The sequence below is a fragment of the Desmodus rotundus genome, chromosome 3 (assembly GCF_022682495.2).
Source record: "Desmodus rotundus isolate HL8 chromosome 3, HLdesRot8A.1, whole genome shotgun sequence".
In the NCBI taxonomy this organism is placed as follows: Eukaryota; Metazoa; Chordata; class Mammalia; order Chiroptera; family Phyllostomidae; genus Desmodus; species Desmodus rotundus.
In genome coordinates, this window is record NC_071389.1 from 179,585,165 (window position 1) to 179,602,842 (window position 17,678).

At 41.0% G+C, this 17,678-nt stretch overlaps 1 protein-coding gene across 1 annotated transcript; it reads left to right on the forward strand.

The window, feature by feature from the left end:
* The first annotated feature begins 12,911 nt into the window (after nucleotides 1-12,911).
* On the forward strand, nucleotides 12,912-16,439 carry DPPA3 (developmental pluripotency associated 3). Its single transcript, XM_045187116.2, has 4 exons — nucleotides 12,912-13,010; nucleotides 14,594-14,853; nucleotides 15,095-15,127; nucleotides 15,851-16,439. The coding sequence occupies exons 1-4, from the start codon at nucleotides 12,932-12,934 to the stop codon at nucleotides 15,968-15,970; spliced, it is 492 nt and encodes a 163-aa protein (XP_045043051.2). The 5' UTR covers nucleotides 12,912-12,931; the 3' UTR covers nucleotides 15,971-16,439.
* Nucleotides 16,440-17,678: the final 1,239 nt, after the last annotated feature.

Sequence of the window (17,678 nt, forward strand, 5' to 3'; positions counted from 1 at the left end):
GCAACATATTATTATCCACAGAGTAAGACACAGATGCTGCTCATTGTTATCCACTTGGTAAGATAGGAGATGGCGACTTTATTACCATAGGGTGAACAGCGCAACATTTCTCTCCGTACACTTTCAGTGGGAGAAACTATTGGAAAATGTCGAAACGGTTTTTGTACACTGCAAGCTTTAAGCTAAAAGTTATTAAATATGCTAAAAAGTATGGCAACAGTGCTGCCAAGAGACACTTAGGACCTCCTCCCACAGAGAGTGCCATCAGATTGTGGAGGCAACAGGAAGAAAAGCTTCTTCGGATGGCAAGACAGAAGAAGGCAATGCAGGGAAACCTCCAAAGTGGCCAGAGGTGGAGCAGGAGGTGAGGACCTGGATTCTGGAGCAGTGTCAAACTGGGATCTCTGTTTTGGCCAAGATGATAGAAGAAGGTAAAAGATTGCATGAGAAAAAGACATTGATGATTTCTCAGGGACACTTAAATGGTGCTTTAACTTTATGAAGAGAGAAGGTTTGAGCAGAGAACACAAACGAAACTTGTCTCCCAAAACACTTGTCCATGGATGGAACTGAGGACGATGAAATTTACCAGGACGAGGAGAGTGACTCTTCAGAAGACACCGGTAATGTAGAAATTGAAGATGATACTTCTGATATTGACTGACAAGGAGTTCCTGGCCTTCTATGATGGGCAAATATTGTAAATTTGTTACCAATACATAAAATTTCTTGTACCTTGTATCTGTTCTTTTGTTTTTTTAATTATCTGTTACATAAAATTTCTTATACCATAATATGTTCAAAAATGAATGCTAAAGTTCCTTTATAATACAAAAAAGTATCTAAATATAAATAAATAAATAATGGAATTAAAAAATTAAAACAAAATGCTTTTTTCCCCCCACAAGTTTGGGCCAAAACATGGGTGCCCATTATACACAGCAAAATATAGTAAATAAAGAACTATTAAGAGTGAGTTACACCATGTGGACACCACCTGCTCCTCTCAAGTCAGATACCCTCTCTAACAAGTGAGGCTTGTCAATGTAAGAAATGTCCAAACCAAAAGAATTTTTTGAGTTTATTTGCTGTAGAGTACAGAATAGGGAATATGACAAATAATATTGTAACTATGTAGGGTGCTAGGTGGGTTTTGGAAATATTAGGGGAAACACTTTGTAAAGTATATGACTGTCTTATCATCGTGTTGTACACCTGAAACAAAATAATACTGAAAATAAAATTGAACATTTTGTAATAAACTAATTTTAAATGGCTAAAAAAAAGGTTTATTTGAGCCAACCTAACAACATATGGTGGGGAGCAAGATCTCAAATGCTCCAGAGAATAACAGTTTTGCAGCTTCTTTTATGCATTTCAAATTAGGGAGGGAGCCCTGGCTGGTGTGGCTCACTGGATTGGGTGCCAGCCTGTAAACCAAAGGGTTCTGGGTTTGATTCCCAGTCAGGGCAAATGCTTGGGTTGTATACCAGGTCCCCAGTAGGAGGCCTGGGAAAGGCAATCACACATTGATGTTTCTCTCCCTCTCTTCTTCCCTACCTTCCCCTTTCTCTAAATAAATAAAATCTTTGAAAAAAAATGAGGAGGGATAAGGAAAGTTACAAGGAAGGGGGGAAAGCAAGGTGGGGAATGGATTACAGGATTCTTAACAAGACTATGTGTTTTCTTGAGGGTTAATACCCCTGTTGAGGGGGATTACTTTTGGTATTTCAAAGGTGTGTCACCTTTCCTGTACAAGAATAATGGGCAGAACTGCCTTAAAACCTTTCGCTAAAAAGTTATATGTGGGGTGCATGACTATCCACTACAACTTGCCCAGTTAGGAATTTATGATCACCCCATGACATTACTTTCCATAGAACCCCTTTTTTCATCTATAGGCTGAATTGCAGATTCTTCTCTAAAAGCTAAGCCAGGGCAGTGAGAAAAAACAACAGGCAGGAAGTCACCGAGCCATTCCTTTGATCTCTGGACTGGATCCCGAGTCACTTGGCGGCCACAATGGCATTACCCGCTGTGGGCTCTGTGGATCCCTACCAATAGGTGCAGAAACAAGTCTTTCCTGAAATCTCATCCTTAAGCCAACCTGGGAATGCGGACAACATTTGCTGCCCTCCTGCTCCATAAACGTAACTGGCTGCTTAGCCAGTTCCTTTATGGCCCCAGCGGGCCGTGGACTGGGAAATCTGTCACCACGCCGCCTTCTTCCCACCAGAATCCTGACCAGCACGCTGCTCTCTAGTGCGCCGTCATGTTCCAAAGACGTCTTTAAATGCTTTCCACTAAGCTATTAAATAATTCATAATACAGGAAAGATTAAACCCCTGGGAATATAGAGTCTTCGTTGTGGAACTTCAAGGACTAGGGTGGGTTCCCAGAAAAGGGGTAAAACTGCGGGGGACGGAGTGGGAATTAAGGAGGAGGGAGGCTCAGCGGTCAGCAGCGACTCCGGTCCCACTGGGCGCCCAGGTACCGGCGCTGGGCTGCTCGCCCCACCCTGCCCGTCGGGCTTCTCCCGCCCTCATTCAGGGTGGATGGCCCTAAAGCCTGAGGGAAACGCCCTGCTGGAAGAGCAACGGGAGGGCGGCCTCCAGCACAAAGGGCACCCTGGGACGGTGGGACCCTGGCCCCCCCGGAGGACCGCCCTGCCAGATGGGGTCCAGGACCAGTGGAGGGAGCTCCAGTGATTCATTAACGTAGCGTCTGGAGGAAAGTTTCAAAACAGCAGCCCTCCTGCCTCCCTGAGCAGGCTGTACCTCTCTCTGGAACACTTTTCCCTACCAGACCCTACATTTCGTAAGCAGGATTTGTTATCGTCTGTCCCCTGCAGAATGTGTGCTCCTTGAGATCAAAACTTTGATTTTTGCCTGCGGTTCTCTCTGCGTGACCTGAACCCAGCCAGGCACAGTGGGGTGAAGAGATTTCTGATCTGGAAAAGACACCTGGAGAGAAGAGGTGGGGTCGGCAGATAAGAGACAAGGTGGAGACAAGACTCCTGAGGTCATCTGGTTGCAATCTCTGGGGCAGATTAGAATTTTAAAAGTACACTCCCTGGATTTTAAAGCCTTTACCTCCTCCTTCGGCCCTCAGGCAGATTAAGCCATTTTACAGTTTAACATTCCTAAAGGGTAAATTTGGTTAGAAAATCAATCTCACAGAGGTTGATGAAAAGTTAAGATGTCTAGCTCCAACTAAAGTTTTAAAACTTCCTTATATTTGGTTCTTTTCTCCCATAGTTGGCTTTTTTTTTTTTTTTCTGGGGAAAAAAGCTGATAGAAAACCAGTGCAGTAAAACAAATACAAAAGAAAACTAAGCAAACAACTAGAACAGAAACAGAACCACGGAAATGGAGTTCACATGTAGGGTTATCAATAGGGGATTGGGAGGGGGAGAGAGGGGGGAAAGGTACAGAGAATAAATAGCATAAATGATAGGTGGAAAATAGACAGGGGGAGTGTTAGAATAGTGTAGGAAATGTAGAAGCCAAAGAACTTATACGTATGACCCATGGACACGAACTATAGGGGAGGAATGTGGGAGGGAGGGGGTGGGCAGGATGGAGTTGAGTGAAGGGGCGGAAATGGGACAACTGTATAGCATAATCAATAAATATATCCAAAAAAAGAGAAAGAAAACCGATGCAGGCTGCTACCTCAGTCTGCCCCCAGTTCGTTCTCACTGCCCTGCCCCAGAAATGAGTCTGAGGACTGCGCACAGCTGACAGTTGTCACACTTACGGATATTTCCTTTGCCTTCGTGGTGTCACTGGAGGGACCTACGATCCTGTCTCTTCTGGTTTGAGGAGGTTTACTTAATTATGTTCCTCCTTCAAGGACTGGAAATTAATACAAATAATCTGGATTTCCTTTGTTGCCAAGAAGGGGATTATGTGGCTTATCTGTGTCTTCCTAGAAATTTTCTTCCATAGTCATCTGCAAATCCTCGGGTTCAAGGTTGGGTAAACTCCTGTGGTGGGTCCACGGAGGTCTAGTCACAGCTTGAAGCCCTTCATAAATATTTGTATCTGGACAGAAAGGTGCCACTCTGGGCTTCTAAATTGTTTCAGGTAGGTCTGAAAACAACGTTAGCTCCATTAGAGCAGACTTCCAATAAATGGTAGGTGGAACTGTCCTAGAAATTCAATTTCTACCTCCTGTTATCCTAGCAAATCTATCTGCCAGCCCATTTAAAACTGAAGGAACAATTAACTGGAAGAATTAGGTGGTTGGGTTTGAGATTGAATTAGAAGTGATACTGTTCTAATTCTATTTTCTTGCCAACACTACACCTTCTACAATTCTATTGGAAAATTTAAAGAGCCTATGTTTTCTAGTTGTATCTCTTTGTGGTTGCCTAAAATCTCCCAGATTTGCAAGGTGAGCCTGGATGTTCTAGGGCAAAAAGGAGAATACCGGCGATGTACCCCAACACAGAAAAAGTTTAAGTTTTCTGGGCTGGTTTCCTTAGTTTTTCTTGCCAAACAGTTCTTCATCCTCTTGTACCCATCCCACTTTGTCTTCCCCTGAGAGGAGCAGAGAACAACACAAAGGAACAGGTTGCAAAACATTAAGGCGCAAGAGTAAGTCATGTACCACTAGTAGATAAATTCTGAAGATCTAATGCACAAAATATCCCTATTATAGCCAACAATACTGTATATTAACTTCAAAGTAGTTAACAGACCAGAGTTTTTTTCAGTTACAGTAGCCATTCAATATGATTTTATACTAGTTTTAGATGAGCAGCATGTTAGGGTGGTCAGTGACCCGGACTATGAAAGAATTCACAAAGAGAAGAAAGTATAGAGAATAAAGTTTTTATTCACTCTCCAAGAAAGGCGAGGGACAAGGCTGGAGAGATACACCAGCCTTGAGGGGCGGGGGATTTGGACTTCCATAGGATTGTAATCGGATTAAAACCGGGTGGGGGTTGCTGTTGTGAGGCCCCTGGGCTTCTGGGGCTTTGTAACTGGAGGCTGCAGTTTGTTCCAATGTTATCTTCTGCCTGGGGCTGTAGGGAGTGGTTAGTTCTGTTCCTGTTTTCCAGTAATTTCCAGTCCTGAGGACAAGCTCAGAAGAGTAAAATGGGAGTTATGTTTAACAAGGTCACAGGCCTGCTCAGAAAATGGTGCCACAATTGCAAATGGCTCTGGCTTTACCCTTTCACGGGATACTGGTTAGACAGATACATAATTTACAAAGTGATCCCCCTGATAACTCTAGTACCACCTGGTACCATACATAGTTATGAAAATATTTTTAAGATTTTATCTATGGTTTAGAGAGAGGGAAAGGGAGGGAGGAGATGGAAAGAAATGAGCATGGGAAATGTTGATCAGTTGCCTCTCTCATGCGCCTGGACTCGTGACCTTTTGGTGGGCAGAGCTGTGCTCAACCAGCCAGGGCTGTGCTCAACCAGCCAGGACGGTTGTTACTACAATACTATTGAGCATATTTCCTATGCTGTACTTTACATCCCCAGGATTTAAAGTTCCGTTCTACCAATTTGTACTTCTTAATCCCCCCCTTCGCCCTTTTCGCCCATCCCCCAAACCCACGCCATGTGGCAACCCTCAGTTTATTCTCTGTATCTATGAGTTTGTTTGCTCATTTATTTTGTTCTTCAGGTCCTGCATATACGTGAAATCATATGGTATTTGTCTTTGTCTGACTTAATTCACTTAGCAGAATACCGTTGTGGAGGAGGGACAAACTTTTCTCTACCCTCAAGGTTCTTCTGGATGGTCAAATAAATCAAATAAACATGAGACAGATTAGCAAGAGAAAATAACCAAATCTAATACATACATACTTACGTATGGGAACCTTGTATAGATTAAGAGAGTCAAAGACCCATATGCAGGAGAGGTTCAGAGATAGGAAGGGAGACCAAGGTATGTAAGTCATTTTGAGCCGGGGATGAGGTAATGTATCTTGGGGGCTTTGGAGGACCATTGTGGATAAGAAGAGCAGAACTTTAGTAAACAGAAGTGTGCCCTGCCCTATAAACAGGTCAAAAATAGGTCAAAAGAGGTTATCTCCGATAATTTCTTAGTTTGGGCAAGGCCTCTGATTCCAGTTCTTCCAGTAGTTAAGGGGAGGGGCAAAAGTTTCACTTGAGCCTGAAGCTAAAATTGCTTGTAGCTCAGAGTGATCCGTATACCACTGAGGCACATTTTGAGTGGCTTATTCTGAATCCCCCACACCTTCTAGGTCCGTCCATGTTGTGGCAACTAACAGATCTTAATTGTTCTCATAACAAAAAATAAATTATATGATGTGACAGACGTATTAGCTAACACTATGGAAGTAATCATACTGCAATACATAAATGTATCAAATCCACATGTCGTATATATTAAACTTACATAATGTTTTGTCAGTTATAGCTCTAAAAAATTAAAATCATATCATTAACATCCTCCCTCCAAAAGAGGAAGTCATGCAGAGTTCAAGAAATTAATATCACCCTGGTCAGTGGGGCTCAGTTGGTTGGGCATCTTCCTGCAAAGGAAAACGTTACAGGTTCAGTCCCCACTCAGGGCACTTATGAGAGACAACCAACTGATGCTTCTCACTGACATTGATCCTTCTCTCTCTCCTTCCGTTCACCTCTCTCTAAAAATAAATAAATAAAACCTTTTAAAAAACCAATTTAGTTAAACATTTATTTTTGTAATTGTGATGTTAATTTACTCGAAAACCTTTTTTGAGCAAGTTAAGTTTGATAAGTTGGTTTCTCCTTTCCTTCCATGTAATGAATTAAACTATTCCTTTGACTCATGAACAGTCTTGGTGTCTGGAACAGAGCCCCAACATCTGAGAGAACTCAGATCCTTAAATGAATTGGGACAGTTTCCCAGCTGCCCTCTTTTGTAAGCCAAAATTAATTTTAGGCTGTAATAAAGAATAAAAAGTATTCTTTAAAAGGAGCTGCAGCCTGGGAGACACAGATTCAGGTAACAACCTAAATTATGTTCCACCAAGAAAAAGGGGAGGTTGCCTTTTACAGTTAAATTCCTGCCCAAGGTCCCAATTAGGTTTGTTTTATGTAAATGACGTATCTAAATTGTGCAGTTCTGATTGGGTAGGACTGCTGGTGCCTTCTGCTGCCTTCCCCATTTTCTCTTTCCTAGAAGCAATATTTGCCTCTGCATTTGTGTGTGCGTTTGTCTCTGCATTTCAAAATAGCAAGTTTATAATGATACTTGTTGATTTGTGTGTGTGTGTGTGTGTGTGTGTGTTTTAGGCCTTATGATTGACTTCCAACACAGAGATTTAGCTTTTTCCTTTCTCCCCTAACCCATACCTACATATTCCCCATCCCCTCATCCTTCTATTGGAATTTGGTTATTTTCATGTTAGGTGTATCAGCACTCCTGGTAAAGGGTATAATGTGCATTTGCAGTGTTTTTTGGACGTACTCAATTCTGTAACAGAGGGGAAAGAGAAGTTGGGTGGGTGAAAATCTTAAGAAGTGTTAGGCATAGACTCATAGTTTATGAGACAGAGATGAAACTCAGAGAATTGTAGTTACTGAGTAAACAAGTAGCAAGCGAGACACAGGCAGGATTCATAACATGTGTCTGAATAGACAGCAAGTAAAACAGTAACCTGTAAGATAGAAAAAAATGGTTATTTACAGAAAGAAAACGGAAAGAACAAGTCACGATCATATCACCTATAGAATGACAACTGTCACCCCTAAATCAGTCACCTATTAGTTTCTCACTATTATCCCATTCTGGTCCCACATGCTCTACCTTAGAAATGCAAATAAAATTTATGGTTGTTCTTCAAGCCAACTGACAAGCTACAGCTAAAACCAAGCCCATTTCCCTGGCAGAATCAGTGTGTCATTGGTACGTTCATTTTCTGTCTGGGGTCCCTTCCTCTAACTTCAGTTTTGGTTCTGTAACCACCCCATCCATGGGGAAATGGAGAGACAAGACATATGAACACTGTGTAGGTAAGGAAAACATTTTTCTTGACCCAGTTAAGGTTCCTGGCTGGGTCTGAACATTAAACAGACAAAGGCAGATTAGCAGGAGAAAAACATGTCAACTTATTGAATGTAGTTTTACATGACACAAGAGTCTTCATAAGGAAATGAAGACCTGAAAGAAAGGGCTGACCTGAGCGTTTTTATGCTAGGTGTGATGAATGGAAAAGTCATGGAAAGATATGATAAAACAAAGAGTATGTACTAAGTATAAAAAGCTGGGAAACTGAGCAAGTCCTGTTCATCCAGCTTCTTTTCTGTTTCCCTCTGTTGTAAGAGTAAGGATGTTTCTGCCCTTCAGGTATAGAGCAGGCCTCTCTCACATCAGGACTTTATGACCTGCCTCAGGGGAGGAGGTCAGGGGAAGGTCAGAGAGACTTCCTAGCTTCAGCCGTTTCCTCAAACTCCTTCAGCTTAAAATATTCAATTGTGCCAAGGTATCATATTTTAGGATAGCATATATGGAACCCTATCCCTTAACTTGGGAAGTAAAATCCTTCCACTTTAGCTTGTTTCCTATACTTAAAAACAAAATGAAGGCCCTGGCCAGGTATCTCAGTTGGTTAGAGCTTTGTCCAACTCACCAAGGTTGCAGGTTTGATCACTGGTCATGACTCATACAAGAAACAACCAATGGCCGTGGCTGTTGTGGCTCAGTGAATTGAGTGCCTGGTTCCATTCTTGGTCAGGGCACATGCCTGGGTTGTGGGCCAGGTCCCCAGTTGGGGTGAGAGACAAACGATGTATCTCTCATGCATGTGCATCAATATTTATCTCCCTCTTTCTCCCTCCCTTCCTCTCTCTAAAAAAATATAAATAAAATCTTTAAAAAAGAATCAACCAATGATTGCATAAATAGTAGAACAACAAATCGATATCTCTGTCTCTCCCTCCATCTCTCTCTTCCTCTCTCTCTAAAATCAATCAAGAAATTTTTAAAAATAAAATAAAAAAATCAACCAACTAAATATTAAAAATCTTATTGGTTTTATTCAATGATTCATGAATTGGGCAGCATCCAATATAGCAGATAGAAAGGAGCTGCAAAGAGCTATACAAGGAAAGAGATTTTATAGGCAGATGGGAGCAGATATAAGGAAGTTGTACTAGACCAAAAAAGTAGATTGTTTATTCCAAAGTTACTTTATGGCATGGCTCGAGTCTATTGGGCAGGTTAACTACCTACTGCTGATCCCGACATTCCTGATTAACTGATTTAAAATTCCACTTCTGAGCCCTGGCCGGGTTGCTCAGTTGGTTAGAGTGCTGTGCCCTACACCAAGTTGTAGGTTTGATCCCCAGTCAGGGCACTTACAAGAGTCAACCAATGAATGCATAAATAAGTGGATGTTTTTCTCTCTAAAATCAATCAATAAATATTTCTTCAATACATATCTTTTTAAATAAAATAAAATAAAAATTCCATTTCTGAGAGAGCTGAAACTGTCATTAGTCTAGGTTTGGTGATATGGGGCTTAGCATAAACAACTCTATTTTGGGCCTGTTGTCTTGTTTTTAACACTCTAAATCTGTTTACTTACCTCATTCCTTTTGCCTTGCTTTTTGCTGTTTTAAATTGACATTAAAAACTTTTTTACGCCCTGGCTGGTGTGGCTCAGTGGAGTGAGTGCTGGCCTGCCAACCAAAGGGTCGTAGTTTTGATTCCCAGGCAGGGCACATGCCTAGGTTGTGAGCCAGGTTTGCACATGAGAGGCAACCACACATTGATGTTCTCTCCCTCTCTTTCTCCCTCCCTTCCCCTCTCTCTTATTTAAAAGAAATAAATAAAATCTTTTTTAAAAAAACTTTAAAAAATTACATTTCTTTAAAAAAAAAACAACTTTTTTACATGAAGATCATTTGAGATCTTGCTCCCCAGCTTATGTCATCATTTTGGCTCAAATAAACTCTTAGGAAATTTTTAAAACACAAAAAAGGTTTGTTTGTTTCTTTATTTTTCTTCTTCTTTCCAACCTTTCTGTCCAGGGCTGACATTCAATAGGTCGCAGTGAGGAAGCTGCTCTGCTACAAGGGAACCCAACCTAGAAGCAGGTCTTCTGCAAATGGTTTAGCACGAGCCTGCGGTGCGTGTCAGGCAAAGGGGTGGCCCTTTTCCGGCCATGCCCCCCAAACAACCTTTTAATATGGTCTGTGAGGCCTTCTGTTTCATGACCTTCGGAATGGCTTACCTGGTAGTGTTTTTGTAGCAAGTTAATTTCCCGCAAGACAAAGGAGTATATGAAGTGGTGGCATTTTTTAGAAACAATGTCTAAAAATGTTCCACGCTTGCTCAATAGTTTGAGCACAAAATTCTAGGTTAGAAATCATCTCCTTTCAGAAATTCAAAGGTATTTCTCCATTATCTTCTAGTAGCCATTTTCTTCAGTGTTGTCGCTAGGGAATTTAAAGCCATTATATTTCCTGATCTTAGATTCTCATTTTCTTATATTTTTCTCCTATTTTACATTTATTTATGGTTTTGCTTTACTTATTAAAAGAATATCTTTGATTTTCTTTTCTTTTTGTAAAAGATTCTTTGTTTATTTTTAGAGACAAGGGCAGGGAAGGAGAAGAGAAGGAGAGAAACATCAGTGTGTGGGAGATACATAGATCTCTTGCCTCTTGCACACCCCCAGCTGGGTACCTGGCCTGCAGCCCAGGCTTGTGTCCTGACTGGGAAATGAACCAGCGACCTTTCGGTCCACAGGCCAGCACTCAATCCACTGAGTCCTATCAGCCAGGGCAATTTTTTAAAATTTTTAAAAAGAGCATCCTGTGAGGTGGTGAACACACAATACCGTGTGCAGATGATGTACCGTGGAATGTGCACCTGAAACCTGTATAATTTTGTTAACCAGTGTCACCCCAATAAATTCAATAAAGAGGAGAAAAAGAATATCCTGTTTATTTCAAAAATATGATTTTTTAATTTTTTGAGAAATAGTTTTCTTGACATGCTCTCCATAATCTTTTTTTTTTTTCAAGTTGCTTTACTCTGTTTGGCTTCTTTTGTTTGTTTATACCATTACATTTGTTCCCTTTTCCCTCCTCCACCCAGCCGCACCCTCTCCCCTCCCTCAGTTAATCCCCATATTTTATCCATGTCCTTGGGCCATGCAAAGGGTTCTTTGGTTAATCCCTTCACCATTTTTCATCCCATCACCCCCCCTCTTCCCTATTCTGTTTGACTCTTTTAAAAAAGATCTTATTTATTTATCTGTAGAGAGAGGGGATGGGGGAGAGAAAGATTGGTTGTCTCTCCAATGCTCCCAACCAGGGACCCGGCCTGCAGCACAGGCAGGCCTGTGCCCTGACAGGTAATCAAACCAGAGACCTTTAGGTTTGTGGGGCAACACCCAATCCACTGAGCCACACCAGTCAGGGCTGTTTGCCTTTTTTATATCTTTCAAACTATAAAGGAAAAAACCTGTTAACTAGAAAAGTGGCCAGTCCTTTTCACTGTCTCGCCTCTTAATCTTCAATCTCCTGCAATGAGATTTTTGCCCTCACTTCCCCAATGCAAGTCTCAGAGACGGTTGTAAGACAGGGTCCCAGGGCAAAAGGGAGAACAGCTGAGAGGTGAACAGGAGTAGAAAGTTAAGAGCACCGTAAAGCCATGCTTCTTAAACTTTAGGACACATTCAAATCACCAGGGAATGTGAAAATGATGACTGATTGGTAGCACCGGTTTTTGATTCAGTAGGCCTGGGTTGGAGCTCGATACTTTCTAATCACGTCTAAGTTACCTGCTGCCGCTGATGCTGCCTGTCTGGAGGCCACACTTTTGAGAATCACTTTGAATGAAGTGTTGTGACATAATGTTTTATTCTGTTCTTTTCATTTTTATTCTTTATTTTTTGTTGTGACATAACGTGTTTATGGCTACTCCTCATCCCCTACAAAAATATTTCTTGATCATAATTTCAGCTCTTGCTTTTTACTAAAGACAAACAAGATGGCTAATGCATATTTTCTCATAGTTTCCAGCTAAACGGAGGATTCGGGAGGTTGCACATTGAGTAGGAGACCGGAAAGAGAAGATTGGGGCAGCTGGGGACTCATGCTGCCCTCCGTTGAAAAGAAGCAGTTAACGTTGGTGCTTTTTGTTAGAATTCAATACAAGACTTTGGCGGGGTGGGGATGAGAAATGTATTAACTAATTTCAGTCACTTACAAATGTCAAATGCTTTTATATGTATAGTTTATAAAACACTAAAATTACAAATCTAAAATACACTCCATCAAACATCAAGCTAATAAGCTGTTAATAACAGACACCTGTTTCTCTTCTACTTTCCCTCACCAGCAGACTTCCCCTTACAAGCATCCAATGATTTAAGATGAGTCAGGCAAGAAAAACTTAAAGAAAACTTTCTCACTAACTTAACTGGGAGTGAACCCAAAACTGGGAGAAAACTGCCCTGTTCTTCTCTGCTCTAAAACATTTAAAGTATAGTTCACAAACCAGTAGACATCTCCAGAACTAGAATTCAAAAAAACATAACTAAACTAAATTTGAAGGCAACCTTAGGGAGATGAAACCCCAGAGGCTATAGATAAATTTTCCAGGCTATTTGACCAAGGGCATGATTACGGTAACGCAGAGCAGATGAAGAATTATCTATCAGTCCCACAGGCCTGCTCCCACCCACTGAAATCCCTTTAATCAGCTGCATTTACATAAAAATAGGCTGGCTGATTGGTTTATCTATGTTTTAAAAGGAAACTGGACTCAAACTTTTTAGTCGGCTCTTTCACGTTCTGTTGGAGTTTGGGGTCTCTCTCCCTGGTTGTAGGCTGCAGGGTTCTTTCCAGGCTACTTTGTAGCAGTGTGAGAGTTTTGAGTATCACCATCTACTGAACCCTTTGGGAAAATCTTAGAAGCTTCAGGCTGTGACTAGACGTACAATGGACTCACCAAAGAAGCTTAACCCAACCTGGACCCTGGACCTGGAGTCTTCTCAGAGCTCTGATGAAGAATGTTCAGGTAAGCCAGATGGTGCCATTCTTGACTACAACGAGTCGGTGAAGTTAGGAGGCTGCCTCCTTTTTCACACTAACTTCAGTGTCTTGTTTTTTGTTTGTTGAGAGAGATACACATATTTGTTCCACTTAATATATGCATTCATTGGTTGACTCTTGTATTTGTTCTGACCCAGGATGGGACCCTCAACCTTGGTATATCAGGATGACCCTCTAACCGAGGGAGCTCCTTGGCCAGGGCCTGACTTTAGCGTTTTAAAGAACACAGTTAAGTAGGTCCTGCCCGTGGGGGAAACAAAAACCTACGGAGGACAAACAAGAAAAGGGGGAAAGGATATTAAACTACGTTACTTGCTTACTATGCTCAGGGATACTTGAATCTTTTAAGTCCGGTTTCTGGGGAACAGAAACTGAAATTCTGCTAGAATCTGGCTCCTAATAATCTTGAAGTCAGTATTTCCACCAGCAATACATGTCAAGAGTGGTAAAAAAAAAAATAAAAACAAAATATGTGAAACCTAAACTTCAGTTTAACCTCAAGATTTTCTTAATTTTACCAACATTTTAGGGATTGGCGTTCTAGCTAAGTCTATCCTTCAGGAATATTATAAATAGGGAAATGGCTTTTCAGTTAGAGAAGAAAGAAACAGTTTTATAAAAGCCAGTAAATGTGCTCCAGGTCATCCACTGCCACCACCTAAAAGGTCAGCCCTCCATTAGTCAGAATAATAGGATTTCTAAGGAGTGGTTGGCAGGGACTGGGTGTGGCTCCAAGGAAGATTATGTGGAGAAAGAAGGCGGGAGGGTGGGGACCTGATTAGCAATGTCCCTGGACTGTGCTTCTAAGAAAGTCCTGATTTAATTTGTATTATACAGCACATTCGCTAACTGCCTCATTGGATGACGAGAGTATGTATGGGATATGCATAATGGTTTGGACGAAAGAGGCAAGAGTTAAGTGGTTGGTTTCTCATAATATTGGGTTTGAGTAGAAAGACTGAAAAGGCCGGCGTAACTGGAAGGGGTAACAGTCATTTCAACTTCCTAGCTCTGCTTAAGGATAGGAGAGACCAATGTAACTGGGGTTTCTTCGGCTATTTTTCCAGAAAAGATTTGCAGTTGTTATAAAGTTGAATTGCTGAAACTTGTTCACTGAAACATTATGACTTGTATTAATACTTTATGTCCCTCATTTATATTAAAAATTCACACAAATGAAATCGGAATAACTGCCAACACCTGATTTCTGTTCCATATTTTTCCACTCAGAATCATATACTTGGCTACTTTTGACCCCATGGGAAAAAAAAACCATTCAGAACTACCAATAACAGGCAAATGAGATAATTTTTGTGAATGAAATGTTTCCTATAGTGGATTCTTAAGCATCTTCTCAATGTAGGCTTTCAACAACAGCGTGCTAGACCAGCACAGTAGGTAAATCGGGGGTCTGCGGGACCCTCCACCCCGAGGCACCTCCCATGTTCCTGTCCGCCTGTTTAAGAGCAGATTTAGTTTGAGCCTGAGACTAGAGACTTTGGGATAATGCAGTTTACCCTAATGGATCCTAAATTTCTCTCATTTCAGCTGACCCTCAAGCTGTCTCAGAAGTACTAGCAAAGAACCTTCGTAGCTTGACTCTCAACCCTAGTACCAAACCGCCTTCCCAGCTACCAAAAAGTACACCCAAAAAGCAGGAGAGAAGAAAAATCTTACAGGGCCCTGGACTGGGGCTGAATCAAGATACGGTCTACAAGAGGAGGCAGGGAGTGAGGACAGTGGAGACTGTTCGGAAAGAAAGGATGCGAAGGATGTTACAAATGATTAGATACCGCACCCTGTCTCTGGTGAGTTTCTGATCTGGGCAGATGGCTCTGCCCAACTGGGGGCGAGGGGACATGCTCCTAAATTAAGATGATGTAAACAGTGATGATTGGCAACCACTCATCAAACTGCATGCACTCAGGAGTGCAGGGTGTGAATAACACATTGCTTCAGCTTCTTTTATGGAAGATATTTAACATTAATAATTCAGCTTTTTCTTGATAGTTTCTAATACGTGTATTTGTTCTTTCCTTTCCCATGAAGCTTCAAAAAAGCCCGCAGGAGAGGAAACTTGAGGTAAATAGAAATTTTCTTACTATACATGGTTACATGGCTTTTGGTGGGAGTTTTTTTTTTTTTGTTTTTTTCTTTTGCTGCAGAGGGAATGGATTGGATTGGGTTGAACTTCCTGAATCACCGGGCACTATGAAAAAAATCAGTTGATCTTTACTTAAAAATCATCTTTTCTAAGAGCAGTTTTAGGCTAACGGCAAAACTGAGCAGAAAATGCAGAGTTCCCATGTAGGTCCTGCCCCCACACACTCAATGTCCTCTCCACTATGACATCCCGCACCAGAGTGGCCCACTGTTCAAGCTAATGAGACTGCATTGACACATCATTGTCACCTGAAGTCTGTAGTTTACGTTGAGGTTCACTCTTGGTGTGTTTTCTTTTATCTATGCCGTCACAAACATAATGGAATAATAATACGGTGTGGGACTGAACAAATACCTGAGCATAGAGTGTGCGCCAGCAGAATGAGTTCCTGATGTTTAGGGCATTCAGAAAACTGATACTACAGTTTATTTTCACTGGTTGACAAACAGCAGCTGTTAACCATTACAAAATGACCCACACTCTTGCGGTCTTTGCTACCAATACATTTAAATCCTGCCTACTTTCTTCCCCAAAAAGGTTTTGTTTTTACTTTACCATATTCTAAAGGCTATTCTAATGATTAGATTGGAGGGTACAATTAATGCTTTTATTTTTATTAATCTAATGCATTTCTCTTTCAGCTTGAATCATTATCTAGAAGATTTAGATGTCCCTGTCATTACTGCCGATATCATGCAGATCCTTCTGATAGTATTCGCATGGAGAATAGTTACATGGAGAATGGTTACGACATGGAGTAGATTTAGCCATAAACCTTATTCTTGTACTTTTTTCTTGTTAGTAGTTTTAAGGTCATTATGTAGCAGCTTGGGGAAGCTACTGTATGGTAGAATAGACTTTAGACCAATATTCTGATAAACTAGAGAGAAGTTCTGTGATGTCTTTTTCTTGCATCTTGTCTACCTTGATGCCAATAACTTAAAAGGAATCTATGTAGTCTGCATTTGAATGACTTCAATGCGCTTCAGTTCCTTTTTATTTGACCCAAGGAAGGACTAATAGGTCTTGAGTGTTAATGTTGTGTTTTAGAAGCCTGACGCTGGTAAGATGAAACTCAACATCAAGAATTAGAAGCGAATAACTTGTGCAGAAAGAATGTAAAAAAAAAAGTGGTTTGGCTCGAGCATGATCGGTGCAGGGTGTATTAGCTAGATTCTCTTGTTTTCAAAAATTTGAATTGTAACAAATGTTTCTATGTGCTATTTCAATTTTTAGACAATAAATGTAACACAGAAGGCATCGTATTAAAATTTGAGACATATTTGAAACCTTTTAAAAAGTTATTTATTCTTGTTCTTAGTCCTTATTTAATACTTGTTTTACTAGCAATGAACAATAATTCTTATTATCCTCATCACATTCCTATGGTATAAATCTCTGTAATTCTAATTTGTGATATTTTCCTATGGGGGAGGAACTTGACACTTTTGGGTGAGGTTAGAAAACAAGGGCCCAGATATTTGCATGTGCCAGTTACCTAGAAGAGACGTGAAAAATGGGGAAGCAGAAGGTTTTGTTAAAGGAATGTGATAGTGGCATGTAATACTAAGGAAAGATGCCACGTAATGGTATTTTACTCAGGTTTTTTTCTTTTTCTCGTGACCTGTCATCTACACAGACCTGACCAGGGATCAAATGTACAGCTTTGGTGTAACAAGGCAACACTAACCAACTGATGTAGCCAGGGCCATATAATTTAAGATTAGGCCAATGAACTTCTGTACACACCTCAGATAGATAAACCAATTGCTAATATTAGCCACATTTACTTTTAAAAGATTTATTTTTGGACGAGAAAGGAGGTAGAAGGAGAGGGAGAGAAACACCAATGTGTGGTTGCCTCTTGTGCCACTTCCTGAGGACCTGGCCTGCAACCCAGTCATGTGCTCCAACTGGGAATTGAACCAGAGACCCTTTGGATACCACACCAGTGCTCAATCCACTGAGCCACAGCAGCCAGGGCTGTCTTTATATTTCTTATTCTCTAATCCTTTCATTGTTTTCCCTTAGTTTTCTTTGTTCTACTGCCTATCTCCTATTTACAGAGTTTTCCATACTTTCTCCCTGTCCCTCCCATTTTTGACCTGTTTTGACAGTTTGGCAAGCTCACATTTCTTAACTCCTGTGGTCTTGTAGTTTCCCCTTTGTTCCTACATTTGATTTTTTTAGACTTGGGGGTCCTTCCTAGGTTTGCGTAATTTTCAATGACACGTGTTATCCGTTCTTTCCTTGAACATCTCAGTGTTTTTATTAGAGGTAGTATTTGGTAGTGGCTAAGAATATCTACACCTGAGTTCCGTTTACTAGTTGTGTGACCTTGGGCAAATCACTTCTCAAAAAATCTGTATTCCTATGAAGATTTTTGAGCTTAGTTCGAGGACACAGTTACTTGCAGTTTGATTCTGTAGACTTTGTAGGTAGGATCAGAGCAGCTTCTAGTCTGAGACT

Bases quoted from the DNA above. Each gene is read 5' to 3' on its own strand.
- DPPA3 (XM_045187116.2), top strand. From the start codon at position 12,932: ATGGACTCACCAAAGAAGCTTAACCCAACCTGGACCCTGGACCTGGAG. The intron at 13,011-14,593 runs GTAAGCCAGATG...CTCTCATTTCAG, and splicing joins CTCTGATGAAGAATGTTCAG to CTGACCCTCAAGCTGTCTCA. The intron at 14,854-15,094 runs GTGAGTTTCTGA...TTTCCCATGAAG, and splicing joins GATACCGCACCCTGTCTCTG to CTTCAAAAAAGCCCGCAGGA.